This window comes from Anabrus simplex, chromosome 1 (assembly GCF_040414725.1).
Source record: "Anabrus simplex isolate iqAnaSimp1 chromosome 1, ASM4041472v1, whole genome shotgun sequence".
In the NCBI taxonomy this organism is placed as follows: Eukaryota; Metazoa; Arthropoda; class Insecta; order Orthoptera; family Tettigoniidae; genus Anabrus; species Anabrus simplex.
This window is the reverse complement of record NC_090265.1, coordinates 346975067-346990540: the sequence shown is the minus strand read 5'-3', so window position 1 is coordinate 346990540 and position 15474 is coordinate 346975067. Positions and strand designations below refer to the sequence as shown.

Below are 15474 nucleotides of genomic sequence, written 5' to 3'. Positions count from 1 at the left end.
CTTGTCAAAACTTGGCACTAATTGAGGTACAGCTGCTCTCATTTCCTTGTCTACACACAGTCTTCACCTGTACTTGGTTCTGTAACAACTTCTGCTGAGAACTCACACTAGCAGAGAGAAGAGATTGCAAAAGGAATTAATATCTTCAGTGCTTTCTCGCTCAAGCTTGGGAACTCCTGTCTTACCAAACTTTTGGCAATGCCTTGCATGAAAAGTTCACTTTTAGTGAAGAGTCTGATGAATGTTCTATCAGTTCTTCCTCCTCTACAGTACTGAAGTCCACTAGTGAAAAGATTTCGAACCCACTGATACTCGTTGCAGTTTTTGGGAAAGTACATATCAAAATAAACACTGAATTGAGGTAAGTGTCCTTCAGTTATGAAAAACCATCTGCAGTAAAGTCTCTTTCATTTTCTGTTGTGTAATGCTGCAGACATGGAAAATAGTCCATTTCTCCCCCTTCATTCATTTTCCTCTTCCAAAGAAGCAGCTCCTTGGACGAAGGCTGAAACTTCATAATAAGCTGAATCAAATGAATTGCTCTTCCTTGCAGAAACTATTCAACAAATTCAGTTTGCAAAAAGATTACCAGAATAAGCATCTTTCAGCAGAAAGTCAGTGTCCAGAAAGCACTTGACACTGGCATAGTTTTCTTCTTCTAGCCCCCATACCGTGGCACATTTTATTGAAAAATCTAGCTTTAAGGGATTAAGTTTTAATTAAGTTCACTACATTTATGACAGTTTGCAGGACTTCATTCAAATCAACACTGCACAGGTTTCTGAAGCAAGCTCACATGATCCAGTTCACACAAATGCGCAATTCTTTGATAGCAGATGACAAAAGAAGAAAAAATTGATGAACTGTATTTCTATCAGGGTATCTCTACCTTGAGTCTGGTTACTATCGAGTGACAGTTGCCTATACATTATTTGTTATTGTTCTGAAGACGATCGTGGTTGCAGGATTGAAACGTGTCAGCAGATTATTAACATTACATGACCTAATATCCCCAAATTGTTCAGTCCTGGCTCAGTTCGGTGGTATCTGAAGGTGCTCAAATACGTCAGCCTCATGTCGGTAGATTTACTGCAACGTAAAAGAACTCCTTTGGGACTAAATTCTGGCACTTCATCTTCCCGAAAACTGTTAAAGTAATTAGTGTGACATAAAGTAATTATTATTATTATTATTATTATTATTGTTGTTGTTGTTGTTGTTGTTGTTGTTGTTGTTGTTGTTGTTGTTGTTGTTGTTGTTGTTGTTGTTGTTGTTGTTGTTGTTGTTGTTGTTGTTGTTGTTGTTGTTGTTGTTGTTGTTGTTGTTGTTGTTGTTGTTGTTGTTGTTGTTGTTGTTGTTGTTGTTGTTGTTGTTGTTGTTGTTGTTGTTGTTGTTGTTGTTGTTGTTGTTGTTGTTGTTGTTGTTGTTGTTGTTGTTGTTGTTGTTGTTGTTGTTGTTGTAAAAGTCCACATGTTAAGAAAACCATTTTCTTTGTACGTTGGCACCTCTAATATGGAAAACACCACAGCGCTCCTGGAAGTCATTCAAGTTGTACCATGGCACACCAGTTGAAAACCTATGGTATAGGGGAAACAATGGCACAGACCAGTCTTTGTTTGGTTCTCTTCCTATTCATTTGGACTATTTTTATATTGTTCTAAGATTACAGGGTCTATGCAGTTCAGTCCAGTGATTTTTAAAAATGTTGAGCCCACTAAAATAGGTTGATTTATCTGTTCATGTTAGGACTCCATTGAGATTTCCAGCACCTTGATGATATTGAAAACAGCCACAGAATTATTTGCTTCAATATTTTTATTTTTTATTTTGTTTTGAGGATGGATTTTATTCAGTATTATTATAGAAAGTTTGTGTGTTCCAGGATGATGACTAGCAGTGATTTTGCTGCAGTTGGGATGAAGATGAAAAGAAGTCATTTATCTGGTCCAGGATTTCAGTCGGTTTTACATCCATTCGAAGTTTATGACACCAAATATTTCGGAATTATCGTCAGTTGTTTAGAAAGAGTGAGTATCAGCTGGGCTGTTTAGTCTCTCCAACAGAAGAAGAAACTGAATATTTCTCTCAGTCCATAGCATGTATTAGACTGTAGTTGTTTTAAACCATAGTATTGGGCAGTATGTACTGTACTGGATAGTTACAAATTAGACCTATCATATTTATCCAAGTATGACTCGCCTATCATTGTAACTGGACAATTAAGTTTGATCCACGATTCTCATTCATTTCCACATCTGGAGTGGCACATGGTCCTAAGGTTCACTCAGCATACACAAAACAGTACCATATTAATTCCTGGCGTTAAAGGCAGCTGTGCATAGGGCTAACCATTCTATCCCATTTAGTCCCAAAGTTACGAATAATGGAAGCCTTTACTTTCCACTCCTCCATGGGCCTTAATGGCCTGTATGGAAATGGCTTTGCTTTTTCATGACTCTTATTAGCGCTGGGAGATAGGAGAATAAAATCTTGCGTATGACAGTGGATACCTCGAGAATATTCATTTACTTGACTGATTGGGGGTGATTGCTATTATGTGCAAGACAGTGTCAGTGAATCTGAGCTATAAAAATTTAGCTTGCAATCTATTTAATTATTTTTCTTTTCCAGCACTTCACTATTTTTTTACAAACGTTTAGAGGCAGTACTGACATTCCTACTCTGTTATTTTATGGCTGGTTACAGATATTCTTTAGTTATTAGACGTGTGTTGTATTTGGCTTACCGGTGGTAATACATACAGCTCATGTTTTCAGGTTTGATCCGGGCATAGGTAGTTGATTTTTGAAGGGTGCACAAAAGTTTTTACAGTCCATAATATAATTCATGGCACAATGCAACAAACTTGCAATTTGTAAATGCATTTATATATTGTACTTATGTATATTTCCAAGATTCTTACCACTGAGTTGATTTTGTATGATGAATGGACAACTGGGAAAGAAAAGTGAATTAAGTAGTTGCGAGTGAAAGGTTGTCACATGCCATGACCTATAAATCAAATAAAATATTTTCCTCTGTAACTGTAGGAGGACCTATTCCAACAGCTTACACTCCACATTAGTAGGCAAAATAGTATTTATACACTATGTGATAAATTTAGCTTGCAATCAATTTAATCTGTTTTTTCTTTTCCAGCACTTCACTATTTTTACAGTTCTTAAACACATCTGTATATGTGGTACTTATACATTGAGAGCTTTTGAATTAAGAACCAGCTGCTCTGTATTTTTCCTATCAGCAACACAACACCATCTGCTGAATTCAGTGCATGGGAGGTGTACACACACACATGTCATGGCCTGTCATACGCAATGAAAGCTTGTTCATGAGTGAATGAGTACCTGTCAGAAGATGGGTTTGTGAGTTTTGTGTGCTGTTCTGTTAATCAAAAAGTGTTTTAGAAATAGGCGTTACATGTCGTAACATGATAATGAATCCTATTCCATCACAGTAAGCTGTTCCAGAAATATTGTGTTCCACCAAAAACCCTAATACAAAAGTAACTCTCTCATTGAAACCAAGGGAAGGATAGGGAGTTTGTGATTGGCTAATGGATATTAGGAAGTTCAGTAGCTCGCTTTAAGCGCACACTCCTGCACAGGCGCAAGCGATAATCTTGTAACTGTTTAGAGGCAGTACTGACATTCCTATTCTGTTATTTGCTGGCCGGTTACAGATGTTCTTTAGTTATTAGACGTGTGTTGTATTAGGCTTACTGGTGGTAATACATACAGAAGCTTAGTTCCTCAAAATAGTTCCGCTTGGTCTTTCCATTTCGCATCTCGTGTTTCATGCTGTGTTGTAGGCAGACCCAATACAATTTATGTGAACAAAAACTCAGTTACAGGGTAGAGGTTTCTCATTTGAAAAAATGCATTGAAAGAAGGTACCCACCCACTCACTCACTCCATAGGCTTCTGAGGGACGTGAAGTTCCCGTGCTGATCTCACATTCCCCTTCCATCCTTTTCGATCTTTAGCCTGCTCTTCCCAGTTATCAATTTGGAGGGCCTGGCACACCTTGTTGATCTTCTTCCAGGTGCTTCGGGGTCTTCCTGAAGGTCTTTTCGCATTAAGAGATCCCTTGTATAGATCTACTGGTGCTCTGTTATCCTGCATCCTCAGTACATGTCCAGCCCAGCGCAGTCTGTTGGATTCTATCACACCCATTATAGTGTGTTGAGAGAGGCTGTAAATCTCATAATTAGATCTTTTCTGCCAGCTTTGAGAGATAGGATTGAACCATGGACCAAATATTTTTCTATAACATTTTTTCTGAAAGACTTGCAACTGCTGCTGCTCTTTATTGGTTATATTCCATGTCTCGGAACCATACAGAAGTACTAGTCGAACGATTGTATTGTATTGTAGATAATCATTTTTGCATTCCTTGTTAACAACTTGGAGCCTAATATAGGGCTCATAGAGTAAAATGCCTTATTTGCATTCTTAATTCTAGCTTGGTACTCAGTAATAACTACTACTACTACTACTACTACTACTACTACTACTGCTGCTGCTGCTACTGCTACTACTACTACTACTACTACTACTACTACAGTATGCAACCCACCTGTTTGCTGCTCTCTTGTCACATGACAGACAGCCGTCCTGAGCGGAGGAAGTAACGCTGGCTCCCTAGAGCAACTACATGATATCTGACCTAAAGCACTGCAAAAATCATAAAGTAACTCAAGCATGGTTTATGGAAAATTTTAAAAATTCAAGAACCACAAAAGGAAAATAATAATTGCAGTGAATGTAACTATCACATAAGAATATTTATCCACTAAATTTAGAACATATAGACTTCATATTGTTAGACCACATCTTATTAATATTTGATCTGCTCTGCACATGGTTATCATAAGAAAATTCAAATTACTGCTTTTACACAAAATGTATAAATAAATAACTAATCCAGTTAGAAGCATGAGGCTTGGAAAAATATGACAACAAATTAAATATAGAGAGAGAGAGATGATGAAATTTCTACCTTATACTGCATGGTGGGCTACTCTGTCTACTTTAATCTACATCATAAGAAGAACAGATATCAAATTATATACCTAGAAAAATATTGAAGTGTCGACTTAGTTAAATTTCCCATCCTGATGACTACTGGATTGTCGTCCTGGAACTGATGACTGTTAAGTGTGGGTACCTTAATATTTTAGCCTGTTGGTGTGGTTCTCTTCTTTAACGCCTCAAGATGGAAGTATTATTATAGTCCATGTTAAAATTCACCTGCGATTCAAGGAATTCGGCATTGAAACATAATGGAAATCTCTGTTCACATCCTCAGTAGAGTTGTTTCCTGGGCATAAGTTTATTTTCCAAATAGTACCCGAAACTTGTTCAACAAAATTAACCTGAGTTCCCTTTGTTACTCAGCACTCATGATTATTCACAATGCTGTCTGTCTCAACAGTAGATTTGAAATGGGAGCGAGTTACGAGTCACGCTAGATTCATTAATTTACATTACTAGTTCTTTCAAATACCTAGGGAGCTCCATAATATCGGATGGCAGAAGTACAATTGGCATAAAGTGCAGAATACCCCAAGCCAAGCAGGCATTTTTTAAGAAGATAAGTCTGTTAACATTAAGAAATGTGTCACTCATAAATTGAAAACAATTTGTTAAAAGTTTTGTTGTTTCAGATGGCATAGTAGTGTGGGGAGAAAACAGAGACGAAGCACAAGGAAGTCAGCTGGACATATTGAGTATATTTGTAATTTTGGAATGAAAATAAGCATGGAGAAAAGTAAGATAGTGGTGTGGACTAAAGGAGAAAATTGGGGCACAAGACCTTGAAATTGTGGAAAGCTTCAAGTACTTGGGAAGTGAATAGATGTAGGATGCAGGATTGGGCATGGAGATCAGTTAAGGGATTCATTATTATCATTCATTATCATTGTACATTTCAGTTTCCCGGGTACTGTTAATGAGCCTCTTCCACTTCTTCCTGTCCATACACAACTTGTCATGGAGAACATCAACCACTGTCTATCCTCTGGTAACTAGATCAACCTTGATCATGTCCATCCATCAGGATTTAGATCTTCCTGCAGGTCTTTTCCCCTCCACCTGTCTTTCCAAATTTATTCTGGCTGTTCTTGCAGGCTCCATCCTCATCACATACCCATACCACCGTAGTCTGGATGTGCCGATTCCGTCTAATAGGGACGTCTTTATTCCGGCTTCTTTCCTCACCTCCTCATTTCTTATCTTGTCCACCTTGGTCTTCTGGATGATGGATCTAAGAAATTGCATTTGTGATGCTTGCAGTCTTGATGAATCTCTTTTTGCGAGGGTGCACGCTTCAATACCATAGGTCAATATTGGTATGAAATAGCTGCTGAACATTATCAGTTTGGCCGGTTTTGGAATCATGTCATCCCATAAAAGTGTTCTTACTTGTTGGCAGAATTCTGATCCATTTTTGCAATTTTGCATTTTGTAATTTCCTTTCTAACCAAATTATCACTGGTTATTACACTTCCAAGGTAAGGAAAACTATCCACACACTCTAGCTGGTGGTCTCCTAGTTTTGCACTTGCTGGATGCCCATCTCTGTTGACTGCCGTCACCACTCTTTTGGTCTCACTGATATTGAGGTTATATTCCGGAACTGGGATTTCCATACATTGAGTCTGGTCTGTACTTCCTCTTCTGTTTCACCCCAAATCATATCATGATATCATCAGCAAAGGCCACTGCATTCAGTTCACCTAACCTTTCCTTGATGTTCTTCATTATATTGTCCGTAGCAGTGATGGACAGTAGAGGGGACATTGCACCTCCTTGTTGAACTCCACTCTTGGTCTCAAACCATGATGATCAACCTTCACCAATTTGTACAGTTAAAGGATACAACAGCAAAATGTTTTTTTTGCCAGAATTTCAGGAACTTGATCTAGAAGAAAGAAGTACCAAGGCAGAGTAAAAAGGTGATATGTAAGATGTATTACTGTCCCGTACTAACATATGCAACAGAGATACAGACACATGAAAAGACAGGAAATTAAAATTCAGGCCAAAGAGATGAAATTTTCCTAAGTATGATAAGAAAGACAATAAAGGACAGAGTAAGAAATGAGAATGTCGGGAAGGAAATTGAAGTAGAATTGCCTTCCTTTAGAATGAAGAGAAATAAACAATTTAGAAATATTAGGAAGATGGAAAAGGGAAGGATACCAAAGTGGATGATGCAGGCTAAGATTGAAGGAAGGAGAATGAGGTAGACTCGATCAAGAACAGCATATGAAGAACCTGGATTGAAATACAGATGAGAAACAGCCGTGGTGATTGGATAGAAGAAGATGAAAAGGGGCCATTACAGTAATATCCCAGCCTGGTGGGAGCTGCAAAAGGAAACTTAGTGATTATGAATACCATAACCAAAAAGAAACTTATCAGGAATTAGTCCTTTTCTCCAGTGTTTGTATTTTAATGTTTTAAGGAACATTTTAGAAATTGTAGTACACATTAGTCAGTTAACATAATTTTCCAACCATATATAAAATTCAGTAGATTATATGGTCAGTAGAAAGTTAACACTTTCAACACTTTCATATTTTAACATGGATCCTGGCTGTGAACTGGGTCTTTTTGCTAATTTTTAACACATTATGGAACAGCGAAACATATTACATGCCTGATTTTTGTACCGTATGAAGGTGTCAACCATCCAAAATGAAGATGTTAATCAATAAGTGAATATCTGAAGTAATTAATTATACTAGTCTTATGAAAAACATGAAAAAAAATAGTACAGAAAAAATTTTTACATTGAGGTTATACCAATAAGCGTGCTCAAACAATAAAAAATAATCATTTAATGCGACTACTTAGGCCACAAATAAACACAAATGCAGTGGAATAAAATATTTACCTATTTAGGAATAGTTTGTTTGAGTATGGTAGTCCTGAAAACATTGGACTATACACAGTCCTACTTTGCACTCCTTGCACCACCATCTACTCTCTTTTCTGACGCGCTTACCACTTTCCTTTTTGCCCCTGTCTGAGCATACCTTGCAGTAACGAGTAGCATTCACTTTATTGTTTGTTGGAGGAACCTTTTCTGGAAAATGGTGAGCAAAAGTCCTTTCAACACTGGGGGAGGGAGTAGGTTCCAGCCTTGAGATGTCTCCTCCTCCTTTAGCTGTTAACCGCGAACTGATCACTCTCAAGAGATATCTTTGATTTTGGGATCTCTTTATATAGAATGAAACCATTCACAACAGACATAAGGAACAAATGGAAGAAGAGCTTTTTCACCATTTCATTGTCTTCCGTGCAAATGGATAATAACTGTTCAGTTGATCTGGTCTATCAACACCAGTTTTATTTATATTGTAATCGATGACTACATCAGGCTTTAGTTTCTGTACGACACCACCCTTCGATCTACCAGAAACAAGTGTAGTGGAAGCCTTATGTTTTGTTGAAAGGCATAAAACATCCCGCTTGCTCTTCCACTTCACAGCAAGAAGGTGCCCTTTCCTCAAAAATATCATCTCGTCCTTCTTCAATTTCTTTGTCTTGAACGGTGGTGGTAAACCCTTCCTGTTTTTCATGACAGTTCCAACAGCCAGGGTTTTCTTTTGCCACAGCATATTCAGTAGGGAGGGGCTAGTATAGTACCTGTCCATATAAATACCATGGTCCTTACTGAAAAACTGTGAGCATAATCTATCTACAAGAGCCTGAATGCTGTTGTCAACGTTCCCTGCGGATCCCGTATATATTTCACAATTCAGTACGTAGCCTGTTGCCGCATTCCAAAGTACATACATTTTCATATCGTACTTATTGGGCTTATTTTTCATATAAACCCTAAACCCTACTCGACCATGGAAGGGACATATAGCCTCATCTATTGTTAGGTTCTCATACGGCTGAACACTGGCAATACATTTGTGCACAAAAAAATCAAATAAAGGCCTGAGTTTATGTTGTGGGTCATGATTAGGTTCCCCTTTCTTGATGAAGGTGGCATTGTCATTTAGGTGCAACATAAATAAAATTCCGGAAAATCTAACACGACTCAACAATCGACTGGCAAATCCTGTCTGATAAAAGGGATCAGTAGACCAATAATCACTTAAGTTTGGGTACCTTCACCACACACATATGCAAGATTGTTGCAAAAAACCAATAAATTTCGTGAAGTTTTACTGCAGACCACCAGTGTCACATGGAATTTTCCTTCAGTTTGCCCTGGTGTTTCATTGCCGCAATTGTCGTACCTGCATATCTGTTAGTTTCTGTTTTTATATTTTTGATCACATCGTCACTAAAAAAATTACTGAAACAATCCATTTCGTCACTCCCCCCGCAAAACTGAGTAGAACCAGATGCCGACTGGAAGACAGACAGGTAGCTGTGGTTGGTCATCTGTTTCTGACCATTCATCATCAGGTTCAGATGATCTAGCAGCTGTTCCCGGCACAGGTGAATCATCAGCCTGCGTCTCTTCGTCCAAACGAAAAAAATAAACCCAAATTTCTGTAGGCGAAGTATTTCTATCGTTTGTATTCGGAGTAAAATAATACAGCTAAACACTTACGTTCAAAGTGACGTAATAAATAAAAATCTTACCTGAACTATCGCTTGATACGTTATCCGGTTTGTAAGCAGGGTCCTCATCACTTTCATCCATCTCTGAACCCGCTTCTCGCGATAAAATATCCAAAATATCACTATCATTGAGCCGGCTTGAAGACATGTTTACACAGTATTTATTTGAAAAGATCACCTACTTTCCAGAAAACTGGGCTGTAACAAAGATAAAGTTCCACTGAAACAAAATCATATAAAACTAAAACTTTAAATTAAACACACAATAATAACTCTAAAACTGTCCGGCTCCATGGCTAAATGGTTAGCATGCTGGCATTTGGTCACAGGTGTCCCAGGTTCGATTCCCGGCAGGGTCAGAAATTTGAATCATCGTTGGTTAATTTCGCTGGCAAGGGGGCTGGGTGTATGTGTCGTCTTCATCATCATTTCATCCTCATCACGATGCACAGGTCGCCTACGGGCGTCAAATCAAAAGACCTGCACCTGGCGAGCCGAACATGTCCTCGGACACTCCCGGCACTAAAAGCCATACGCCATTTCATTTCAGCTCTAAAACTACAAAATAGTTTGTAAAATATCAATCAGTTTCACAATAAAAATTTACTTCACACGTAATTAACAGATAATCCAAATCCAAAAAGTAAACATTAAAAAGTACTCAGGTAGTTAATGGAGCAATTTCATATCTAACCTACTTACAGTGAATGCTACGGAGCAGCATGGGTCGTCTGGTATGTATTATGCAAATTACCTGTAGGTATCCAGGAATTGTTGTTATTTTGGCCTTCCTCTAAATTCATGTTATTTTATCCTTGGATGGCTATTATACCAGTATGTAGGTCATATCATGGAAACAGGACCCCTCCAATTACAGAACATAAGGGAAGTTGCCCATCTGACCACCAAACGAGAGATATGTTCCAGATGTTGCAAAGTTGTCCTCAGAGCTCACGGGAGCCTCAGGGTGGCCACCTTCGTTGTTGATTTTAGCTGCCTGAGGAATCTGATTACTTTGGATTCAAGTAGGGGCACATCAGTTGCCTTGGTACAGAATATTGCAATGTATCTGAAACATTGGCAACCTGAATGTAGCTTAGGTACATAAAAGTACCAGAAAAGGAAATTGATAGTAATTTAACAGACCATGGAAACTTCACACCTAAGATACTCGAATAATTGTTGGTTGAAGTTCAACAGACAGAAGAAAACACTGTAAAGATGAGTCAGAAATTCTGATGTATTTTAATGTTACAGGTAAAAGTTCTTTGAGCCTGAGGTACTGAACCCTTGAACTTACTGTTCCATCGTTGGTCGTCTGCCTCGGCTGCTTCAGTACAGCAATACTGTACTCTTGAATCTTGGGGTCATTGCGAGTTATTTTTCTGTCACTTCACCGACCAAACGATAGGGTTCAGAGGAGAGCATAACTACTCCAAATGAGGAGCAAAAATGTGCTTACTAAAATATTTATTCAATGTAAATCACGATAATTTGTTTATTAAGTACGCAAGAAAAGTCAGTTAAATTTTTCACAACATGTTATCACGCAGTCACAATGCATAACATGAGTGGTAAAGTTATACTGAAATTGTTTCCAATTGTCTTCTAAAGAATGAAAACGCAATGTAAAATTCGTGGCTAGCAAAAACCGGTAAAAAAGAATAGAAAACCTGAAAATTGGGCACCATTGATTCAAACAATAACTGAGAGTTAACTCACACGATCTGTTAAAAATCTGACCTTCAGCAAGTAGAATTCGAGATTTACATTTAATTAAGGTTATCCACCAGTTGACTGTCTGTCTGTCTGTCAGGTCAACAACCCAGAGGCTGGTTGGATCCTCAAATAGCACCACCAAAGGTTATGCGGTTATAAGGAAACCCCAAAAACCAATGGCAGCACCAAAATGAGGCGTACTAGGCAAGATGAGAAGTGAGGTAGTTTGCCATTGCTTTCCTCACTGGGTCAGAAAGTACTATTGCAGCACGACTGACCCTGTGAGCAGCACCTTTCATAACACTCAGATGCACTAGTCGTGCTCTGAATGTCGTTACTTAGCACTACCCATACCCCAGCAGCTTCCATATTGTCACAGCCATGGATGTTACTGGAACTTCGGTGGAAGCTACACTTTACTCTGGCCTGTGCCAAGAGATGGATGCATCAAGAAATGACAGCAGGCAGGACCAGTCGACTATCCTATCAGATATTGGAAAATCCCCTGAATGGATCCTTAATCAAACCAAATCAACTATCAGTTGCTTTGGATATGTTGCAAAATATTACTTGAAAGCATGGTGTTCATTACAAGTTAACAGCAGTTGTCACAATCAAAAATAAAATTCCACCATGTATTGTCATTTCATGACACCCTTAAGTTACAGATGAATCCCGATGCTGAAACATGCATCACCCCAAACAGATGTTCAGAAGGAACCAGTACCGGGCGAGTTGGCCGTACGTGTAGAGGCGTGCGGCTGTGAGCTTGCATCCGGGAGATAGTAGGTTCGAATCCCACTATCGGCAGCCCTGAAAATGGTTTTCCGTGGTTTCCCATTTTCACACCAGGCAAATGCTGGGGCTGTACCTTAATTAAGGCCACGGCCGCTTCCTTCCAATTCCTAGGCCTTTCCTATCCCATCGTCGCCATAAGACCTATCTGTGTCGGTGCGACGTAAAGCCCCTAGCAAAAAAAAAAAAGAAGGAACCAGCAACACCTGATCCAGTGGGATCTTAAGTTACATCGTTCTGAAGGAACAAAACTGCGAAATGCAGGAAAATATTAATTCATTATGCATTTAGAAGAAACGCCAAACACTGAAATTAAAGAAAAGTGATAAATCACTTGAAAATGTTCTTACTAAACCAACTTTCAGGTTATGAAACAGTTACATCATTAAATTAGTTAAAATACAACTCATTACAATTTAAACACATGCAGTGAAGTTCACTAAATAACAATGAACTCAATTCTCGTTTGATATTATGTAATATCACTGAAAACAATAATCACTTCCATCACAATATTCATGGCATAACTCGAGAGTGAGGCTCCAACTGACCTGCCATGTCAACACTCCAAACAGTTATCATTGTGAACTGTCCATTGAAGTAACTTCTCATCAATCTATGCAAGCTAAACTCTCATTCTAATAAAATTCATTCTCGCACTCGCAATGTTTCCAGTCGGCAATATTTTCGTCTCATAAAAATACAGAATAAAATTCAATTTACAATAATTAAATATTTTCTTGACCGTGTGTCGGAATGTATTTTGTTTGTGAGGTCGGCTATCACAAAATGCACTTTGCTAGTATCAAATAGAATCGTCACCTAGACAACTGCCATTACCTACAGCCTTGCATAAAATAGCAATCATGGGAAAACATCAACTTGTACTTAAAATAGGCGTTACAATGCGCTCACTTGGATTTGACAACCCTTACATTCTTCAATTGTCCTGGATTGCTACAGGACATTGCTCCTCTTATACAGTCTGCCTCAGAAATATTACACCTCAACCTATACACCATATCACAAAAAATTCCTCTCCGTCGAACTACCGGGCCTCTTATCCTGCTTATTCTACATCACTCATAAAATGCAGGCTTACTCTGCCTTTAACATCTTCCTAATGTATTGTTCTCATAATATTTCTTTTCCATTACAATCCATTTTCTTCTTGCTTGAAACTTTTAAACACAAGTGATCCCATGACCAAACAACTTTATAATGATCTCAAAATTAACTTCTCGAAATTTTTCCGGACCTCAGGAGCAAAATAGCATGCCGTGATTTTCTTTGTCACAAATACACGGTGTCTCAAAATTAAAATTTCCCAAAAATGCTAAACTTTATCATACTTTATTGGATTTCGATATAAACCACAAATCTTGCTTACCTAACTGCTGAACGCATTATTATCTCAATTTTATCCTGACGTGAATATTATTGTTATTATTTTTGGATATGTCATTATTTGACTTCATCACACCCATAACAGTTATTTTATCATTATTATAACTTTTACCAGCCCGAGCATTATTTCATTGATTTTCATTGCAATATTTAATTTCACTTTTATTTTATTTTTTTAATAAATTTAAACACAGTTTAAAGTCTCGCGCGCTGACCTAAATAACAGACAATTTGCCTCCTCAATGGAATAACGACAAGACTCATCATCATTATCGCACCATACTTGGCTTTGGACATGCCACAAATACAACGTGATGTTATGATTGATTAATTAATTAATTAATTAATTAATTAATTTAAAGGGACAAGCATTTACATCGCTTAACTACAAAAACATAATATTTAAATTAGACAGACCTGTAATTGAGCCGTTTGCCGTGGCATTATCTCGGCTTCATCTTACACCAGCCACCTCTGGACTTAGCCCCTCATAATTGCAGGACACATTCTTCGCTTAAATACTAACCTTATAAATACTCTGATTCTGCATTCATCTTGAAGCAAGACACATTAATTTATTTTATGAAACTTTACAATAAATTTTATTTTGTACAAACATACAACAATTAAACCTCCTAGCCTCATGTCGAGAATTCAACTGATGCAGTTCGTGGAAATTTCCAACTGCTTTCCTCCAGGTGTTCCACAGATGTGAATGACCGTGAGGCAAAAGCTTATCTCTGCCAGACTACAACAGTCCTCCCTTACCAATTGTCAAAAATAATCTTGTCTGCAATCATTCAAAGAGCCATCTATGAATCTGCTGTCTCCCTACACAGAAGTTAAGGAATCCTACAATCATATAACTTGTGATTTTTTCTGCGACTGGGATATATGTTTCAATGTTTCGATATCTAAGTTGTCTTTGCTTACCATTACCACTTGGTAAAATATTCATCCCTGAAGCCTACTGCCTTTAGACATTCTTCAAGTCTACTTCGCCCACTTTGTCTTCTTAATGTCGCCTGATGTAGGTTCACCCTCTCGGACAATTGAATGATGACTGACTCTCGTGGTTGAGGAGGGGGTATTTATGCCTTCTTTAGGGACGCTTTGCTTGGCGTTATCTACTGTGGTGCAGTCATTCCATTTGATGACCCCTGGACTGATTTCTTTGAGACTCACCCCAGATATTCCACCTAATTTTCCAGTCACGATGGTGGTGTTCACTGATTTTTCCTGTCTCTTTAATGGGCGTAATTAATTAATTAATTTCATGCACAAGGTTTTCCGCACATTTTGACAGTATGTCCTTGACACGTGTGTTCCTCTCAGCCAAGATAGATGCCACCTTCTCTCCAAGCCTAATTGAACACATTTCCACCCTGTGAAATTTAGCTTCATCAAATATTTCCCAATTTCTTAATTACTTATTTCTTTGTTAATGACAGTGCTGAAATCTCTCACAACGAGGGTTATTAGCCAAACTTTCATTAGTAATTACCCGAGGTCTTCCGAAATATTCCGACCTCGTTCGATGTTTGGTGGGTCGCCTCCCATTGTGAGGTGGCATGCCACGGAATGCGAGATGAACTTGCAATAAAAATATGGATGCACTCCATCTTGTAGTTGAAATATCAGCAAGGTAGAATTATGGGCTCAGTATATAGATGTGTTTAAGAAATACTCTTGTACTATAGTCTATGTCCAGCTCCTTGGCTGAATGGTCAGCACACTGGCCTTTGGTTCTAAGGGTCCTGTGTTTGATTCCCGGGTATTTATGCTGTTGCTAATATTCCTGTATCACTCATGCCACACAGAACATATTCTCCACAACACTAATATGCAGTTTCCCATACACTTGGCAGAGGCTAATAATGGCCACAGGAAGTTGTTGTTGTTGCTATTGCTATTATTATTATTATTATTATTATTATTATTA

The 15474-nt window shown here is 38.2% G+C and overlaps 1 protein-coding gene across 1 annotated transcript in view; it reads left to right on the top strand.

Annotated features, from left to right (window-relative positions):
- Positions 1-2475, top strand: part of LOC136856778 (regulator of microtubule dynamics protein 2) — a 119220-nt gene extending 116745 nt beyond the window's left edge. Inside the window, exon 7 of the mRNA XM_067134883.2 lies at positions 1883-2475. Coding sequence (XP_066990984.2) covers positions 1883-1894 — 12 coding nt within the window. The 3' untranslated portion in view covers positions 1895-2475. The remainder of the gene's footprint in view (positions 1-1882) is intronic.
- The last annotated feature ends 12999 nt before the right edge of the window (positions 2476-15474 follow it).